At 39.4% G+C, this 20,149-nt stretch overlaps 1 protein-coding gene across 1 annotated transcript in view; it reads right to left on the bottom strand.

The window, feature by feature from the left end:
• frk (fyn-related Src family tyrosine kinase) overlaps nt 1-20,149 on the bottom strand; it is an 81,416-nt gene that overhangs the window by 14,698 nt on the left and 46,569 nt on the right. Inside the window, exons 2-3 of the mRNA XM_052024296.1 lie at nt 8,987-9,108; nt 835-998 (exon numbers count right to left, since the gene is read on the bottom strand). Coding sequence (XP_051880256.1) covers nt 835-998; nt 8,987-9,108 — 286 coding nt within the window. The remainder of the gene's footprint in view (nt 1-834; nt 999-8,986; nt 9,109-20,149) is intronic.

The raw sequence follows: 20,149 nt of genomic DNA, 5'->3' as shown, positions 1-20,149 counted from the left end.
CCTTGATCCTGGTGGTATGTGCCCTCAGGCTCCTGTATCTTCTTTTAAAGTGTATTTCTTTTGAAGAGATGCCAGTTGAGAGACAAATATAGATGAGGGCCACTGGGTGAAATCTCCCTATCATCTTTGAGTAGTGTCACACAAGGAGATGCTGCCTTTGTCAAACATTTTACCTCAAAGATGCCACCTCTGAACTTGCAGCCTGCCTCCAGCATTAACTCAAGTGTCAGCCTGGATCATGTGCTCAAGCCCCCAGTGTGGTTACATGGTTTCCTCTGGGCCTCTTGTTTCCTCCCATATCCCAAAGACAGGCAGGTTAGTAGGTTAGTTGGAATTGGCCACTGTAAATTGATCCTAGTGTGCAGATGAGTGGAAGAATCTGGAGGGAATGTGGGGAGAATAAAGTGGGGTTAATGCAAATCGGTGCTTGAGGTTTGGTGTGAAGGCTCTATTTCCATGCTATTCTATGACTCCATAGGATTCTTAATGGAATCAAGGAAAATGGAATACACAGTAAACTTCAGGACAAAGATGGGCCAAGATGGTAATGATAGAGTGGACTCCAGGGCCATATTGCCTACTTCTGCTCCTAATCCTTTATGTTGGATGTTTGTGCCATTGACAGGGTAGTGGGCTGTCCACTTTGAAGTGCCAACATGGGCCCAAACCAAAATCAACAAATAGACCAGCTAATGAACACATCATCTAAAAACTTCAGAAAGCTTTGTGGCAAGCATTCTCTCAATACTACTTACTTCAGAAAATTAAAAATGAATAAATGATTCAATAATTTATTTGGTAAATTTGAACATTTAATTTTGCATATTATCTCACCTTCCGGCATGGAGCCTCAAGTTTTGTACACAAGCCATCTTGGCTCTTCATGTAGTTGTTGACCAGATCTGCCAAAGTTTGAAATGTTGATCTTCTTGCAATAAAAAAGCCTCCTTCATCCAACCGTCTGATTTTATAATGTTTCACAGTATCTCCATCACGAACTGCAAATTAGGTAGTAAAATAGAAATAAACAAAGTATAATGCACAATACATTTTATTCAACCAGTTTTCACATAAAGGTGTTGACAGTTTGAACAACAGCAAAGTGAAAGAGATGATGTTAGATTAAAACTAAACTTTCACAGATGAGGCAATCATTTTGCAGAGCACCTGCACTCTGTCTGCAATGACCATCACAAGCTTCAGGTTGCATATCATTTCAACTCCCATTCCCATACTGACCTCTCCAACCTCAGCATTCTCCACTACCAGGGTGAGGCCCAACGCAAACTAGAAGAACAACATCTCATATTCCGCCCAGGTAGTCTATAACCCAATGGTATGAACATTGAATTTTCCAATTTTAGGTAAACCTTCCCTTCTGTGTTCCCCCCTCTCTCTCTCCTTCCGATCTACCTCTGATCCTCCCATTTTTATTTCCTTTCCCATACTCCCCCTCCAGCTCCCCCATCACCCATGCTTGTCCCCCTCCAGCTTCTTGTTTGAACCTCCTACTACCCACGTACTTCACCCACTGTATCTCCTCCCCCATCTGATTCCATCTGCGCTTCACCTCCTCCTTAATGGTTCCCATTATCACCTTCCTTACTTATCAGATTCCAATACTTGTAGCCTTTGTGTCCCTGCTTGTCACTCTCCAGCTTCTGTCTCAACCTTTACCCTCCTGTCTCCCCACATGGCTCCATCTCCTCTTTCCTTTGTCTGCTTCCAACTATCACCCACCTGCCTCTGTCTCCCAACTTCATCCCTCCCTCTCTCCTACCTGGCTCCTTCTGCCCGTCATCCTTCACCCCTCCTTGGTCCATCTATCACCTATGGGTCCCTGTCTCACCCTCCTCCTCTCTTTATACCGCTTCCTTCCCTCTCCATTCTCATTCCCAAGGTTTTGACCCTAAACATTCACAGTTCCTTTCCCCCAACAGATGCTGCTCGACCCATTGGGTTCCTCCAGCAGTTTGTTTTTTTTTTGCTCCAGATTCCAGCACCTGTTTCCAAACATGGCTTTGATTTGAACCAAACCTGGATTATTAGAGATCAATTATTAGAAGTTTAAAAAATGACAAATGATTAGAAATGTGCCAAGTAATTTAAATACGATCACACTTGGAGGGCAGTCTAACAAATAGATAACATATACAGGCAACAGGTGTGTTACAGAGGGGGTGCATTCCTTGAAAGCTGTCCTATTGCAATTTTCTGTGACACAAATCTCCTTTTCCCATTGGATTTCATGTTATAAGTGGAGATGTGATCCTGTAGGATATTTTTCTCTCATATTAAGCCATTTTATCCGCAATGACAAAGTGACCTGCAGCTGTTTTACAGCTGAGGCCAACATTAAACTTGCAGGATGGACAAGGCTCATGCAAAAAAAGCAAGTTTTATCTATTTTTATTTTTGGTCACTCCATACCGTGGAGCAATAAGATTTGGATATGATGTCACTGCATTGATTGGGTTAACAGTCCCAACAAAGTCCCTCCTTTGCTGCACCCTCCCCAGTCCAAGGACACATGAACAGACATCTCAGAGTGCAGCATTGTCACAATCTTTGTGTGTGAGGCATTTTCTCGGATGTGTAAGGCTAGTGGATTAGGAAAGAGTTTTGGAAGTGGGGATATCAGGGAAAGGTATGAGATTCGAGGATTGGGGTTCATGAGAGAAAGGTGGTATAGAAAGAGTTCAAGGGAGTAATGGGTTAAAACACGGTGACTTAGTGTAAGAGTGGAGTAAAACGCAAGGGATTATGTTAGGGAACCAGCCATGATTACTGCGGCTCACCACAATGCAGCACATCAGAGAAAGTGCCTCGCAGCTGAAGAACATGGCAGCCATGATGCATTTCAGTAAAAGAAACTAGAAGAGACTATCTGAACTAAGTAGTGCACTTTTGAAGGGAATGCAGGAACAGAGAGACCCGAGAGTGAACAGAGAAGTATTTGACAATGACAGAAATTGAAAAAGCAGACAGGATCCTTGGCTTTGTAAACAAAAGGAAAAATAAAAAAGAAATAACCTTCATACACCACTGGTTAGCTACTAGCTGGAGTACTGGAGTCAATTTTGGCCACCGCACTTTAGGGAGCAGATTAAAGCTCAGCATGGATGCAGGAAAGATTTACCAGAATAACCCTGCAGCAAAAGACTTCCATAAGGAAGAGAGAAGAAAATTAGTTTGTGCCCCATAGAGCAGAGAAGGTTTTGATAGAGGAATTTAGAACTGTGAAAGATTCTGAGATAGAAAATTTTAAAAAACTGTTTCTAATAGCAGAAAGATTGGTCACCAGAGAGCATAGATGAACAGTAATTGACAAAATGCAACATAACGAAAAAGTTAACCAGCTTGTAATTATTATCTGGAATGCACTGGTGAATGGATTATGCTAGGATATTCAAGAATATTGTTAAAAAAGTGAATTGGCTACATTAAAACATGGAACAGAAACGTTTTCTGGATTATGGATTAAGAGCAGCAGAATAGGAGTAAGAGGTAAGACCCTTCAAAGAACCTTCCATGTGCTAACATTCTGTGATTCAATGACCTGAAGGAGGTGTGGCAGGAGAGCATTTCCGATGAATCTATGCTATTTACACTACAAGGTAAGTTTACAATGTGCGTTGATGACAAGCTCCAAGGATACACTGCATCATAATTTTAAAATCATGCATGCATACACATGCACCTGTAGTTGGTATCTGGAATGAGCTGCCAGAGGATGTGGTGGAGGCAGGAACAGTATTGACATTTAAGAGGCATCTGGACAGGTCTTAAATGAGCAAGGCATAGAGGGATATGAATTAATGCAGATGTATGGTATTAGTATAAATAGGCATAATGGTCGGCATAGACACAGTGGGCCAAAGGGCCTGTTTTCTATGATTCTACAACTCTATGACTCTATAAAAACACACACATTTATATACCACTGTGAAACCTAGGTCACACAGCAGTGAGATAATTTACCTGTGCAAGGGCAGGGTGGATTAAGCAATAGATTGTAACGCACTAGATACTATGCACATATTCCTTTGTTACAGCCATGGGGTAATAGGAACCTGAGAAGCAACCTTTTCTCACAGAAGGTGGTACATATATGGGATGGGCTGCCAGAGGAAGTGGTTGAGGCAGGTACAATAACAACATTTAAAAGACATTTGGATGGGTTTAGATGGATATGGGCCAAAAACAGGCAAATAGGACTAGCTTAGATGGGCATCTTGGTCAGTGTGGATGAGTTGGGCCAAAGGACTTGCTTCCATGCTGTATGACTCTATAACTCTAAGGGAGATAGTACTTACACATTATTTGTGCTCTGGATTGTGCTGTCTCAAGGGATAATTCAGGGTAACAAAAAATACATGAGCAGAATGGCTAGAAATTGGAGTTATAACCCTGGTCCATACTGTGCACATTCTGATCTCAGATATTTCCCTCATTCAGCTGTATAAAAAGTGAAAGTGTCTGTTTACTGTCTGAGTGAGACCACCCACTGTGAAAGTGAAGGCACTGTCTATAAGGAACTGGACTGTCATTGTACCTAATCGCATGCAGGTGAGTGCGACGTTGTGTTGGTTTATTACATCATCTGGGTTGCACATTTATGAAAAGCTTTTAAAGCGATTTTTACTGCTCTCTGTTGAAGTGAGACACTTATTCCAGAAATGCTTGTAAATAAGTAGGTATCAGGAAAAAAACAAGCAAAGCTCAGCTGCAGTGTGGTAAATATAGACATGTTGACACAACTTACATTTATTGACTTTATAGACAGATGTCATTGCCATTTTATCTCAGTTTCAGAGTAAGAACAAACACTTACTCAGAATGCAGTAATGGCTGGAAAATGTTGTATGATCTAATGTATTCTTTCTAAATCATTTGAAGGAGAAAGACTTCATGGTTCAATTTCTGCCATGTATGAACACAAGAACTAAGAACATAACAAAAAAGCAGTAAGCCTTACAGCCCCATGAACCAGCTCTGCCATTCCTTATCATGGCTGATCTTCAATCTCAGTGCTATTTTCCAGTGACATCCCCATTTCTCATGATTCCCAGAAATCTATCAATCTCTGTTTTGAATGAGCACATTTGCTGAGCCTTTACAGCCCTCCAGGGTAGAGGATTACAAAGGTTTGCCATCCTCTGAGTGAAGACAGTTCTTCTTATTTCAGCCTTAAATGGTCTCTCCCTTATTTTCAAACTGGGCTCCTGGTTCTAGACTCCTCAGATTAGGCAAACGTCTTCCTCACATCTAGCCTGTCAAACCCTTTTTGTAAGTTTGGATAAGATTTCCTCTCATCTTTCTCAACTATAAAGAGGTCAACTCAGTCTCTCCTCATACAGAAAACCTACTATCATTGGAACCAGTCTAGTTCATCTTCAAAGGACTCTTTCTATGGCAAGTACGTCCTTTCTTAGGTAAGGAGACCAAAACTGAATACAATATTCCAGGTATAGTCTCATTAAGGTCCTATACAATTGCAGTACTCCAGTAATCAAACCCCATTGTTACAAGGCTAACATACCACTTGTCCTCCTAATCGCTTGCTTTTTGTGCATGCTAACCTGTAGTGGCTTCTGTATAAGCAACCAAGGTCCCTTCGATCTCTCACCATTTTTCTATTATGTTCACCAAAGTGGATGAAGTCACATTTTTCCACATTATATTCATTTTGCCACATTCTTGCCCACTCATTCAACTTGCCAAAATCCACTTGAAGCCTTTTTACATCCTCCTCCATATTCACAATCCCACCTAGTTTAGTATCATCAGCAAATTTGGAAATAAGACATTTTGTACCTCAGACAAATTTTTGATATAGATAGTGAATACCTGGGCTCAGGCACTGATCCTACACTCTTTGCTTTTTGTCCAATAACCAATTCCCACTCCATGACAAAATATTACCCCCTATTCTATGTGCCCTAACCTTGTTAACCAGCCTCCTTTGTGGTTATTGAAATATTCTGGAATTGTGAAGAGAAAATCACATTTGATTATTTTTGTTTTCAAAGTACAAAGACTCATTGACATCTAAGATGATGAAAAAACTTCAAATGCAAGATAAGCAAAGTAAGTTAGGAACAACCCAATCAGGAAGAAACATAACACATAAAGGACTGAACACCGTGACACAAATCAGTTTTATTTTGTTTGAAATTAAAGTCCAAGTGTGCTCAATACACATGTATATAACCATTTCCGTGCAATAAGATGAGCATTCATAAACAGAATTTTCAGCATAAGCGATGTTGCTTTGCAAATTGATGACCTTATACTGTTGCTCACCAAACCCACTTAGAAGTGTTGGCCCGAATGCATGAGTTTTAATATCACAGCTGGACCAGACATACAGAGTTGATCTAATTATGAGCTCAAGATTACTCTTCCTTCTTCAGGCTGGTATGTTTGAGCTGATAAGTAGATTTCTGCATGCACAGCACAGCTGTGTACTGATTTCTCCTTTAAAAAACGCTGTGCATGTACTTACAGACCTGCACCGAGTCCCAAAACTGATTCTGGATTAGTGCGGCCTCCAGCAGCAAATAAGAGAATTGCTGTTCAGGAATGCTTTATTTGTGTTAGAGTTTGTGATAGAAATAACAGGAAGGTGATGAATGCACATCCTTTTAAAGAGAAGAAACATTCAGCAACTTCCAGTGGCCACATTCTTTTATCAGGTCAGGTATCAGGGGAAGGGGATGCCAGTTGAGAGCTTGGGAAGCAGTAAGGATCAACACTGTGGTGAGGAGCATGATGTGGGGCCTGAAAATGAACACGTAAGTAAATAACTTTAAAGGGAACCTACTCAAGTATGGTTCCCAGTACTGGACTGGGAACTGCTCGGAGTCTCCTAAAATCATACTGCTGTGGAGAAAACAAAGCTAGGAAAAGCTGGTCGGGTTGTAAATGCATTAGGACAAGAATAATTCAGAACAGCACAACGTAATTTTACCAGGAACATTTTTGTACTGCAACAGACATCATTACATGTATATTGAATGTGGAGAGTATTGTCTGTGCAAGTGCTATTTATGATAGGCTGTGCCCAATCGAATAAAAGGTCAACCCTCCACCTAACCAAATGTGACTGAAGCCTATCTAGATGCAGACCTTCCAATCAGCCATTAGATTACAATCTCCCTCTTTGGCCTCTTACACATATAGAGCTAGTTCAAGTCAAGTTTATTGTCATGTGCACATGTATGATGAGGTACAGATACAAAGAAAAACTGGATTGCAGCAACTTCACAGGGACATAAATACAAACAACACAGAACATAAATCATACATAAATTATACAAGACAGTGAAGAGGGAGAGAAAGAAAGACTGTGCAAAAACAAGACATTAGTGCAAAAAACAAAGTCACAATCAGAGACAAGTCCATGGTAGTGCAAGAGGTGGTGCATAGTATTCTGTTGCTGAGGTAGGGTTAGGGGCATGCAGGACTGTTCAAGAACCTGATGGTTGTAGGAAAGTAGCTGTTCCTGAACTTGATGGTGTGGGACTTCAGGCTTCTGTACCTCATGCCAGCACGCATGTCTAAAATAGACCTACGGTCCAAGAAAGCATGGGATGGTTCCAGCTTCATTTCTGATAACCAGTAAATCCTAGTAAATCCTAGATAACCAGTAAATTCATTCCTATACCCCCAGCCAAGTCTATGCCATTCAATTAGAAGATAAAATACCTTGAAAATCTTCTTAAAATTAATCTGTCTTTTGCTTCCCATCTCCTGCAACAACTACGGCTACAAATACAAATATAGAAGAGAAAAAGTAGTTCTTCAATGTGCGGGTGGAAGCCTGATTTGGCCCCTGAAATCCACTGAAGGGAACAACACACAATCACTCCTCACAACCCAGGATTTCATCAAACAAAGTACCTCTAATATATTTCACATCTAATCTCAGTGTTCAAATCTAATTCCAACAAAAATCTCAAAATAAAACAATCCAAATTTCTCTGGGTTAAATATTTTAGCAAAACACTCCTGTTTTCCATCCACATTCCTAGAATTACAGCAGGAGGAACAAAACATAAAATAAATGAAGCAATTCCGCATTGACTGAAATTAGTCAGGCTACATCTAAATATTTCTTTTTGTAGATTGGACCTGGCAGTGCAGATTGGAGGACACATGAAAAAGAAAGAAATCTAGAGAAATGTCCATCCCAGGATAATTGAAGAGACTCATTAAAAAAAAACTTCTCATATTGTGCTGAACTTGATAAGTACACAAGGGTATAAATTAAATACAGAGATAAAAATGAAATGGATAATTAAATGGACAATGAAACACCGAACTTACTTGATTCCAAAAATCCAGGGGACGATTATCTGTCAAAAACAGCCAGGGATTAACTATGGAGGTCGATGAATGGATAACTTTCTGGAGATGTGATCAGTTCCATGCTTTTTCTCAATAGATTCAACAGGTAATTTGCAAAAAGATCAAATATTTTATTTGCTCTCTGCAATCTGCTGGTTTGATAAGGGTGAATTTTGCTGCCTCAATCCATTCTAATTTTTCTACTCTGTTGTCTCAAAAGGCTTCATAAAAAGAATTTCTTTCTGTGCTCTTTACTCCATTGAAACATCAATCTCAGATCTTTTTTTGATTCAATCAGTAAAGCAACTGAACAGCAATGGCAAAGGATGCATCAGAACTTGAAAGATATTGTCAATGTATGATGGCCATGGAGTTAATGAGTTTTAAGTATGAGATGAACACATTCTCTAAAAGAGTAAAACATAGCAGAATAGTAAATCAATAGAATCCTGTACAGGTAGAATCACAAATGGAAATTTGAAATGGAGATAGACAACACAAGGCTATTTCTGAACAAGTCAAGGATAATGTCTATTCAAGCACTTCAGGCAACAAGGCAAATAATGAACAAGACTCCTTTAGAACCACGAGGAATAAAATAATTTTTTAAGCTAAGAAACCATAATGATGATACCTGAGAGTGAGAAGTCACCTATCTTGCTTTCACTTTCTCGGATAATGAAGGAGCCATTTCCATTTCCCACCATCAACAACTGTTTCTCTGCATCTGCTCGTTTAATCCCTCCAAAGAACCATCTGTAATAAAAAGACAAGAATGCTTTAAGTAGGAGCTCTGAGATGTTAAGCAACAAGTCATGCAGAACAACATTGCCTGATTTCCTCTTCCCTGTGCTGTCCTGAAAATCAGTTGAATGACAAATCGCACAGATAAAGCAGCTTTTACTTCAGTGAACTTTTCATCCCAACATTTCTGCCTTCTCTCTTTATCTCACTATCAACAATTGAAATATTATCCCATCATCTACTGAGAGTCTGACTCTCCCATGTGTTCCAGGCAATCACTCTCTCTCTGCAGTAACAACCCTGGACAAAAACATTGGGCCCGGATGCATTGGCTACTTGCAGGCAGATCCATGGAGAACCACTAGCCAGCAGGAGTGCAAGAGGGAGTGCGTTAGAGAACGCCATACATGGTTGGAAGACAAAAATGCTCTAGAAGTCAGATGTAAGTGCATATGACCTCTCAGTCTGCATCAAGTCCAGAAGGCTGCACTGAGGGGCAAGTTACGCTTGATGTAAGATGTAACCATCTTCTCTAACCAGTTGCAACTGGCAAATTTATTACAGTAAGCCTTCACTTTGCAGATAACTTTTCTGATAACTGTTCTTTATTTCACTATATGCTTATGTTTTTATTTAATTTACAATAGTTCACGTTTATTAACAAATTCATCATATTTAAACATTTTTCTTAATGTTTTCAAATGATTTATTTTTTTTTCGACTTTCCTTAATTTCTCTGATCATCAGAGACATTGGAAACAGTGAAAAGACCACCTGACAGTTCATGCTGTCAGAAGATATTCTGGGTAATCGATGGCCAGGGTTTCTGGTCCCACTACCTGAGGCCTAGTTACCACATGTGGCCTGCTGCCTTTCACACAAGAGCCACAGCGTCAACACCAGCAGTGCAGTGGGAGCCACTAGGAGACAAAGATTTAGTGCAAGCGATAGCTTAGTTAAGGCAACGGCCATGAGGCACGGCCCAGAATCAGTGCCCATTGTACTGTCAGAGTTCTATCCTTGTGCTCTTTTTACCTCCTCACCTACATTATGTTTCTTGCAACAACATTCATTGGCATAAAGTCAACTTTCACATGCATTTTGTACAATACCATCTCTGCTCTGTGACCATTCCCTACTTAGCTGATATTCTTCTGTCTAAGCAAGGTCTTCTTTCAATTTAACATTGCTATACCAAATTCATCCTACATTATTATTGCTTGCAAAGCACAGAGGAGGCCATTCAGCCCTTTAGGATAATTCTGCCTCCCAGTAAAGCCCTATTCCCCTTCCACTACAATTTATAATCTTTCACATGCCCATCAATTCCCCTTAGGTTCTTTTGCACTCACTTACACTAATGGGTAATTGTCCATCACCAATTAATTTCCCAGCATGTATTTGCAATGTGGGAAGAAAACAGAGCACCCAGAACATGAAAATTCCACAAAGATAGCACCCAAGGTCAAGATTGAACCAGAATCCCTGGGGTTATGAGTCAACAGCCCTAATTACTTTGCCACCATACCAACCCCATGGGCAAAATTTGCACTTGATAACACTGCACGCTATGGATTCCTCCAAGAGTCAAAGACGACTTAAATGCAGCACGTTGCTTAACTATGAATCACCGTACTATTGTGCAATCACCTGCTTTTCAATAAAAAGAGTGAAGGAGAACAAATAATGAAGAACAATGCAATCTATTTATAAAAACAGCATCAAATATGCAGCAGAGGAATTATGTCACAGATAATTAGAATTTTAGCACAAGACCACAACTGGTAGATGTGCGTTAAAAGGAAAATGGCAAAATATGTCAATGAGATTAAAAAAAAGATCCAGGAGGTGATAACTCCATCACGGCAATGCAAATAAAAGATCTGTATTAGTAAAGTACAATCCAAAAATGAATAGGATTGTTGCAGTAAGAAGTTCTGACCAGACTCTTTTTGTGTGTGGTTCTGTCTGGCTAATCATAGAAACCATGTTGTTGCCATTGTAAAGGTACCAAGGCAAGCAATAAAACTAATTTCAGATATTAGAAGTTTTCATTAAGGAAAAAGATTAAGGAAGTCCAACCGTCCTTGGAAATAATGGAGAGATTTAAATCGTTACAAGTAGGAAGGACACAGAAAATATTTTCACTCTCATGATTCTGCTGTAGTATGAATCATTCAAGACCACAGCAAAAGCTGATTCAGGGTCAAAAAGAGGGCCAGTGGAGAAAGAAACAACTTGTGAATAGGCAACCTGTGCAACTTATCTGTGAAAAAGGAGCAAAGTAGATCATTGTTACTACAGTCAATATGGGAAAATCCAATGTATATACTGAGCAAAATGGAGGGATATGGACCATGTGCAGGTAGAAGGGATTAGTTTAATTAGGCGTCATTAGTTTGGTACAACTAATGAAGGGCCTTTTCCTGTGCTGTACTGTTCTATGTTCTAAAATCCCAGCAGAGCTGAAATGACTGTAATTACAGAACTTCACTGGTTGCTGTTGCCTTTTCCCTCATTATGAGAAAACTTTTAGGGACAGCCAGCATGGATTTGTGAAGGGAAGATCTTGCCTCACAAGCCTGATAGGGTTCTTTGAGGAGGTGACCAGGAAGATTGAAGAGGGTAGTGCAGTGGATGTGGCCTACATGGATTTTAGTAAGGCGTTTGACAAGGTTCAGCATGGCAGCCTTCTTCAGAAGGTCAGAGGCCAAGGGATCCAGAGAGGCTTGGCCATGTGGATTCAGAATTGGCTTGCCTGTAGAAAGCAGAGGGTTGTGGTGGAGGGAGTGCATTTGGATTGGAGGGCTGTGACTAGTGGTGTTCCTCAGGGATCAGTTCTGGGACCTCTACTTTTTGTGATATTTATTAATGACTTAGATGAGGGGGTGGAAGGCTGGGTTAGCAAGTTTTCAGATGACACAAAGATCGGTGGTGTTGTGGATAGTGTGGAGGGCTGTCGAAGCTTACAGAGGGATATTGATAGGATGCAGAGCTGGGCTGACAAGTGGCAGATGGAGTTCAATCTGGAGAAGTGTGAGATGGTACACTTTGGAAAGACAAACTCCAAGGCAGAATACAAGGTAAATGGCAGGATTCTGGGCAGTGTAGAGGAGCAGAGGGATCTGGGGGTTCATATCCACAGATCACTGCAAGTTGCCACACAGGTGGATAGGGTAGTTAAGAAAGCTTATGGGATGTTAGCTTTCATAAGTCGTGGGATCGAGTTTAAGAGCTGTGAAGTAATGATGCAGCTTTACAAAACTCTGGTTAGACCACACTTGGAGTACTGTGTTCAGTTCTGGTCGCCTCATTATAGGAAAGATGTGGAGGCGTTGGAAAGGGTGCAGAGGAGATTTACCAGGATGCTGCCTGGATTAGAGAGTATGCATTATGAGGAGAGACTAAAGGAGCTAGGGCTTTACTCATTGGAGAGGAGGAGGATGAGGGAAGACATGATAGAGGTATACAAAATATTAAGAGGAATAGATAGAGTGGACAGCCAGCGCCTCTTTCCCAGGGCACCAATGCTCAATACAAGAGGGCATGGCTTTAAGGTAATGGGTGGGAAGTTCAAGGGAGACGTCAGAGGGAGGTTTTTCACCCAGAGAGTGGTTGGTGCATGGAATGCGCTGCCTGGGGTGGTGGTGGAGGTTGATACGTTGGTCAAGTTCAAGTGATTGTTAGATAAGCATATGGAGGAATTTAAGATGGAGGGATATGTGGGAGGAAGGGGTTAGATAGTCTTAGGAGTGGTTTAAAGGTTGGCACAACATGGTGGGCCGAATGGCCTGTATTGTGCTGTATTGTTCTATGGTTCATTATTCATCAGTGACATTGGCATTCATACATTATACTGGTCTCTTTCAGAACTTGACAGTATTTTTGCCATCTTGTAATGATGTCTGCTCAAAGCAATCTTCTGGGCATAACAAGGTAGCTTCATATTTGCCAAAACCCAATTGCACTGTGCTTCCACACTGATCAGTCCACTATTTGGGAAAAAAAACTCCAGATGCTCCAAGTCTGAAATAAAAACAGAAAATGGATGCTGAAGTTCTGCTGAAAGATATCAACATGAAACATATGACTTATTTTTCCTCACTCCATAGATGCTGCCTGACCTGCTGAGTATTTGTCTGTTTTTATATTAGCACACTATCTAGCTTTGCCAGAAAGAAAATGGTGACCTGTTGCTCATTCTTCCTTCAGTTTCTCTATTACAGTATTGAAAGCCTTTGCAGCACATTGAGCATTTAAACAGCTGCAGCAGTGCTGAAGATGCTCGTACATAAACAGGATACTGTCCAATGGCTAACAGCTAACGTATTTATAAAAGACCATTAAGCCAATTCCAACATTAAAAGATTACTGCAAAGATATGCTCCAACTTAATGAGATAGCTGCTTACAGCATTGCTTTCTGCCACTTTTGAAATATCATTTTAGTTATAGATGATCAATGGAGAACTTTCCAAATTGATTTGTGCAACCTAATTATACCATACAATAGAATGGACTTTCCATTTTTATTTCTCAAGGACAGATTAACACACAGGTCTAGGTGCTGCTTGTTGATTGCCAGTAAAGCTCAGAACAGGCACAAAAACTTTACAACAGGGTGACGAGGGCATTGAAGCATTTGAAGATATTATCAGAAGGAAGCAAGGTACCTACTGCACGTCTGAGATAAAAACAGAAAATACTGGAAATACCCCAGACATCAGGTAACACCTGTGGCAAAATTCAGTTAACATTTCAGGCTAATGATTCTTCTCTGTAGATGCTACTTGATCTGCTGGTGGTTTCCAACATTTTCAGATTGTGGATTTCCAGCATATACAGCAAATTCAAAGTAAACTTTTACGATGTGGAGAAGTGAGTAATGCAGGAGCAGGTCATTTGACTCTTTGAGCCTGCTCTGCCATTCAGTATTATCCTGGCTAATTATCCAAATTCAGGAGGCTGTTCCAGGCTCTCTCCTCATATTCTTTAATCACTTTACCCCTAAGAAAGAGAAGTGTCCAACACATGAAAATGTATTTGCAAAGACAAATGACATTCTCATTGACACGAAAGATAGTTTCCTAACACAAATTAATAATTTGTTGATAATCTTGTGAAAACTTGGATAAATTCAGAAGGATACTGAATAATTAAATAATTAATACAGGCAGTGCAGATTTTGGTTAATTACCATCGACCTAGATTAAAAAAGGGGCAAAGAATAAGGAAATCCAGTAAATTCCCTGTTCATTACCTGGGGAGACTACATGAAAATTCATTTGACCAGTAAAACCAAATAGCCTCAAAAATTCCCATTTGGCAAAAAAAAACTCAAACTAATCTATGAAAAATATCAGACAGATTGACTCTGCTCTCCCCACCTCTGACCTGTACTTAACAAAAAAAAACAAATTTAAAACAAACTGCTGAAGCCACTGGTTCATACTGAATGATGATTTAAGTCTGGTTGCATATAGTTGTACTTCAAGGACTTTGTTTTGGCTTCACATTCACAATTAAGTCCATTTTGCTGTGACAATTGTTGCTTACATTCCGTGTAGAAATCAGCTATAGTGGAAGAGCAATAGAATGCATCATTGCCAAAATGCAAGTCACTGTAGTATCAAATTCCATCAGTTGCAAAGCGAGTTGAAACTCCAGATGCACTGAATTGTGCAGATTTACTGTGGTGGGATTAGCTCTGATGATGTAAATTTATTTTTGGAGACCTTGCCTTTGGCTAGTTGGATGATGCAATTTCCAATACTTAAAAATCTGCTCTGATTTAGTATTAAGGGATCAGGAGAAGCTAAGATTCACTGTGGAGAAGTAGAAAGAGAAAAAGATCAGCAACACTACAGAGCATCAGTGAAATTTGTTTCCTACATTCACATATCCCTAGAGTGCAGTTTATTTCTCACATTGGAAGAGATGAGCTCAAGGACAACAAATACACAGCTCTCAGAAACTCATGTGACAATAATCAGGTGAAATTAACAATCATTTGCTAAATTGCTTTAAACAAGAGCTGGATTTCCTTCAGGTATGAGTGGAGCTCATCTTGTAAAGGTGATAGGTACCCAGCAACATTTAAACTAGGCCCAGAGTGGGGTTTATTTTTTGGAATAGCTTTTGATTCCTGAAGTAGCCAGAGTGAAATTCTCTAGATTTTGTTTCTCCCTAATTGGTTCGTGATTTTTTTTAAATCCTCTTCCAAAAGATGGCATAGCATAGACAAGGCATTGTGAAAAATAAAAGGGGGTTGTGGGAAAAAAACTTCTTAAGCAGACAATAGTTACGATCTGAAACTCATTGGCTCTAGTGGTGGTCGAAACAGAATAAATCAGTACCTTCAGATAGAAATTGGATAAGCATTTGAGAGAGCACAATTTACAGGGCTGTGGGGAAAAAAGAGGAGTGCTGAGATTGTTTGCCTGGGATATGGCACACACTTGAGGAAATTACTGACTTTCTTATGTGCCATAATTCCATGGTTTTTTAGATGTGTGTGTATAGGATAGATGGATGGACAAATGGTTTGCTTGGTTTTGATGCATTACTGATTCTCATACAAAAAAATAATTACATATCACCAGCTATTTTTAAGAACTCTATATATGCTCTGCAACATAATTTTGCAATTGAAAAACAAATCAGTCTCGTTGGTTTACAATAATAAAAGTAAACGAGCATTTAGATTACTGTGACTTGATAGCAGAACAGGCTAAACAACCTTCTAGCAGGCAGCAGGGGTTACAAGTTAGAATTTACAAGAAGTCAAAGTGTTCACCATGCCTGTGCCAACTCTTTGATCAGAGCTATCAACTAAATTGCATTCCCATCTTCTTTCTTCACAACCTGGTAATTTCTTTTGCTTTTCAATCATTTATCTAATTCCTTTTTTAAGAGGTATGAGTGAATCTGCCTCCTTCCACATTTTCAGGAAGTGCACTCCAGATAATGACAAATCATTGAGTAATATTGTCTCCTCGTGTCAATTTAGTTCTTTCACCAATCACTTAAATTTATGATCAATTGTCACTGTTGCTTCCAACAATAGAATTGGCTCCATCCATTTCAAAACACAAAACTGATGCTCAGCCAGTCTATAATAAACATAAGGTATATTTACAAGCACAAGAATGCCTAGTATCACTGTCAATGCAGCTGTACTTCCATCTCCTACTCAATGATGGCATTATCCCTTTGTACTGTGGTGGTGATAAATATATGTCTCAAGATAAAATTGTATAACTAAAATATCTCACGTGATTGTGATGACCCAAATTTACAATCATTGGGATAGAATTAGGTGTAGAATGAACAACAGGCCTAAAAGCTGGCAACTTACTTGGATAGCAAACATTTAGCAGTTATACTGCAATTTTTCAAGATGGACAAAAAAAGATAGAACAGCTCATATGCTATACAATGGTTTCATTTACTCAACAGTACACTAGAATCAATATTGTTTTCATGACAGAAGATTTATCCAACAAAGCATCTTTTTCTAGAAATGGCACAGTCTGTGATAACACCAAGAAAGGCCTAGCTGATCAATTCACTTGCAAGCAAAGCATAACAAGTGAACTGATCACAATTCACAAAACTGCACAAGGTAATTACTAAATATCATTTTCACATAGTAACAGTAAAGAATAGCAAATGGTGTCTGATTGATGGAGATTAGTAATCAATACACACACTACAGAAGGGCATTCATTGAAAACTTTGCCTTGCCGACACTAGTATACCAAATCTTAGATCTCAAATCTCAAATTTTATAGCTAGACTGAACTAAATTTTACCTGATTTAGTTGAATTTATTCTGTTTTTATTCTAACCAGAATAATCTGTCAATCAGATAAATGTCAAATCCAAAGCATCTTGCCAAGGATTAAATTTAGTCACCTCAATCATATGATTTATATTATGATGGAATCTTATTTTCTAATGTCTTCCTTGCTGTCAACCATCCAAGCACAAACCTATAGCCAATATACCCAGGTACTTGTCAACAAAAAATACAGTTAATCAAAAGATATGATATGTGCATTGTTACTGAATCCAATCTATTGGAAACACTTTCCCACATCCTTAAAATGCTCCTCAAAATCTATCCCTTCGGCAAAATCTTCTGTCATGTTTCATAACCTCCCACTTACCATCATGACGATAAATCTTTTTTCTATATTCAACTAAATGTAATATTACAAAGAAATCTCTTCCAATGTTTGGTCATTTTCCTTACTGGTCCTGAACCCAACATGCAAATGGTCTCCTCTGATGTGTTTGTTGTGAAAGGCTTATCTAGGCATCTGCCAAATTGACATGAAAGTTGAACCACAACTCATTTGTCTCTCTTCAGCAGTAAAGGAAAGTTCTGCTGTCAGATGAATTCTCTGATGGATTAAATAGCAGCAGTAAATTCAAACTGCACAGACTAGTCCATTATTCTCATCATTCTACCTCAGCACACATTGCTATTCAAAAAACCAAGTGATATTGAAGTTTTAAAACTTGGGGGATAGTGATATAATGGAAGATCTGGTTAGCCCTACACAGCAGGACTAAACTCTAATAATAATCCCCAAGATCAAGAATCAAGTAAGGCACACATGTAAACTAAACAAGACAATGAGGGGACGAGATTTAATCCAATCTTGGAATCAATCGTCGGGGATGAAAAAGCATGTGTTTTCAGACAGCTTGATCTCCAATCTGAGAATGGCCTGCCTAAATTCAATAAGAAGGCTCTATTTTACAATATTTGCAATGCAGGGTTTACTGAAATGAAATTAAAGGCTACATTTTGGTTCTTCTTCTACTTAAGTATCTAAAAATATCAATCAAATCAGTGGTAAGTTTGAGAGGTTGTTACACAGGGCTGAACCCCTCAGTGTCCAGTTGTGGGAAGGCACCAAACTATGGCTTTCCCCAAAGAGCTTTTGAACTGGCTGCACCAGGCTTCATTATGTTTCTCAGCACATGGTGCTGCAGCTTAGAATGTACTCATCTGCAAGATTTAGTAAAGACCATTCTTTGCACTGAAATATCAGCAAGTTTGGCACAGACCAAAGTCTACCTTTCACTAGGTTGATGATCTTGTAACAGCAATTGATGTTTGTCTCAGTGAGTTTCCCTGGAAAGAGCACAAAGTCCAGTATCATGTAGCTAATCGGCAGGAATTTTGACAATAGCCACTATATCCCTTTCCAAACCTTTTTGCAAATGCATATTCTAGGAGGAGATGGATAACAGTCTCACCCCCAACACCTCAAGGACACTGGGCAGTGGTGCTGGGACTCCAGCTGTGCATAAAGGATCTGATGTGGAGGGATCTTCTCATCACCAGTCAAGTAAAGTCTTGTGATGGGTCATTCTGCCCTATGACCTCGTGATCTCTACAGAGAACCATCCAGCTTGATCAATCATTGCTTTTTTTCCAGCAGGGCCTCAAGGATGTTCCATCCAGACCACTGCCTGACTAACCTGTGATCAAAAGTGTTTTTTCGTGCAAACTTTTCTGTGAGGGACTCAGTGCTACAGCATGGCCCAACTGAATGGAACGTTTCATGGCAACTTGGTTAGACCAATCTCTTACAATATTAGAGTCATATAGAACCTCACCACATGGTGACTATGAGCACCAAGGGTCTATGTGCAGCTTGATCCAGCCATGCAGAGAGGATGAGAGGCAAATTGGGTATGTTTTTCCCCATTTCTTTAGAGATTTGCAAATCACCTCTTTGCAAATACAATCTATTTTCAATCTCCAGAAGAAATGGAACACTAGTCAGGTGACTGCTGAAGCATAGGTGTAGGATAATGGCCACACCTGCACCACATACAGCAATGCCAAGAGCACCTTACAAGAGGACGCTGTTAGCTAATTTGAACATTCTTATCACTGCCCTGACGAACATTAGTTAAATTAGCAGACTATGAAAATCAAGCTCAGAAGCTTCCTGGGCGTACATCTCAGTCTAACACAAGCTGCTGTGTTTACCATTGAGCTGCTGTTTATTTTGTGATGAGATTAAATGAGCATGCAAGTAAATGTTGGCAAATGTTTTATGAACCTGACATGGGTAACTGAATATATGTAAAATTCCTCACCATATTATGTTACAACCTGAATCATTTTAAATTCCTGTTGACAGTTTAGACTAGGAAGTGATCAGAATTTGCAGAGGAATGTTAGCAGATTCCATGCCACAACAATACATCATTGATTAAACACTTACTATCATTTATTTGCAAATTATTTCCTGGTTTTAAAATCTTGATCTACATGAATAATGATTATTTAATACAGTAAAATACTACAGGGCAGGAAGTCATCTAAAAATGCAAATAAACAGGCATGTCATGCTGTCCGGGGCACACTCTAGAGGCAAAATTCAACAGCCCCCATGTTATGGCCTTCCTGCACATGAAACATCAGCAGTCTCAATACCTGTCGGAGGAAGAAAATCTTATTTAAAACTGGATGTCCTGCAAATTTGAAATAACTAAAAGGAAAAAAATTATTTAAATATATAATAGGTGCATCAATATCTCAGAAAAAAAGATATTAATACATATTTGGATGAAGAACCAGGCCTCAGTTTTGCTCTTTTACTGGTAGGAAGAACTGGAGGGCATTGCTCACAGCTACTCGTCATTCAAACCCAGATATCTGTCTCTCTGTTTGGACTATTCTAGGCTGCACCACCCAGTGGTTTAGTCATTGAACTCGTCTCCAGAGCCCTGGACTACTGATTTGAAGACCAGAGTTTGAATTTCACCATGATTGCTATGGAATTTAAATTCAAGTAATTACATAAATCTATAATTAAAAAGCTAGCACTGGAAATTGTGTCTATGAAACAAATAGATTGTAAAGATCTATCTGGCTGATTTGTGTTTGTCACCTTTACCTGATCTGACCCATACATGACCCCAAGCCAATAATAATATGTTAACACATAACTGCCAAAATGAAATGGGTTGGTAAGCCAGTTGATTCACATTCTGAGAACAAATAAATAAGTAGGTTTTCTAAA

This window comes from Pristis pectinata, chromosome 10 (assembly GCF_009764475.1).
Source record: "Pristis pectinata isolate sPriPec2 chromosome 10, sPriPec2.1.pri, whole genome shotgun sequence".
NCBI lineage: Eukaryota > Metazoa > Chordata > Chondrichthyes > Rhinopristiformes > Pristidae > Pristis > Pristis pectinata.
This window is presented reverse-complemented; position numbering and strand designations above follow the sequence as displayed.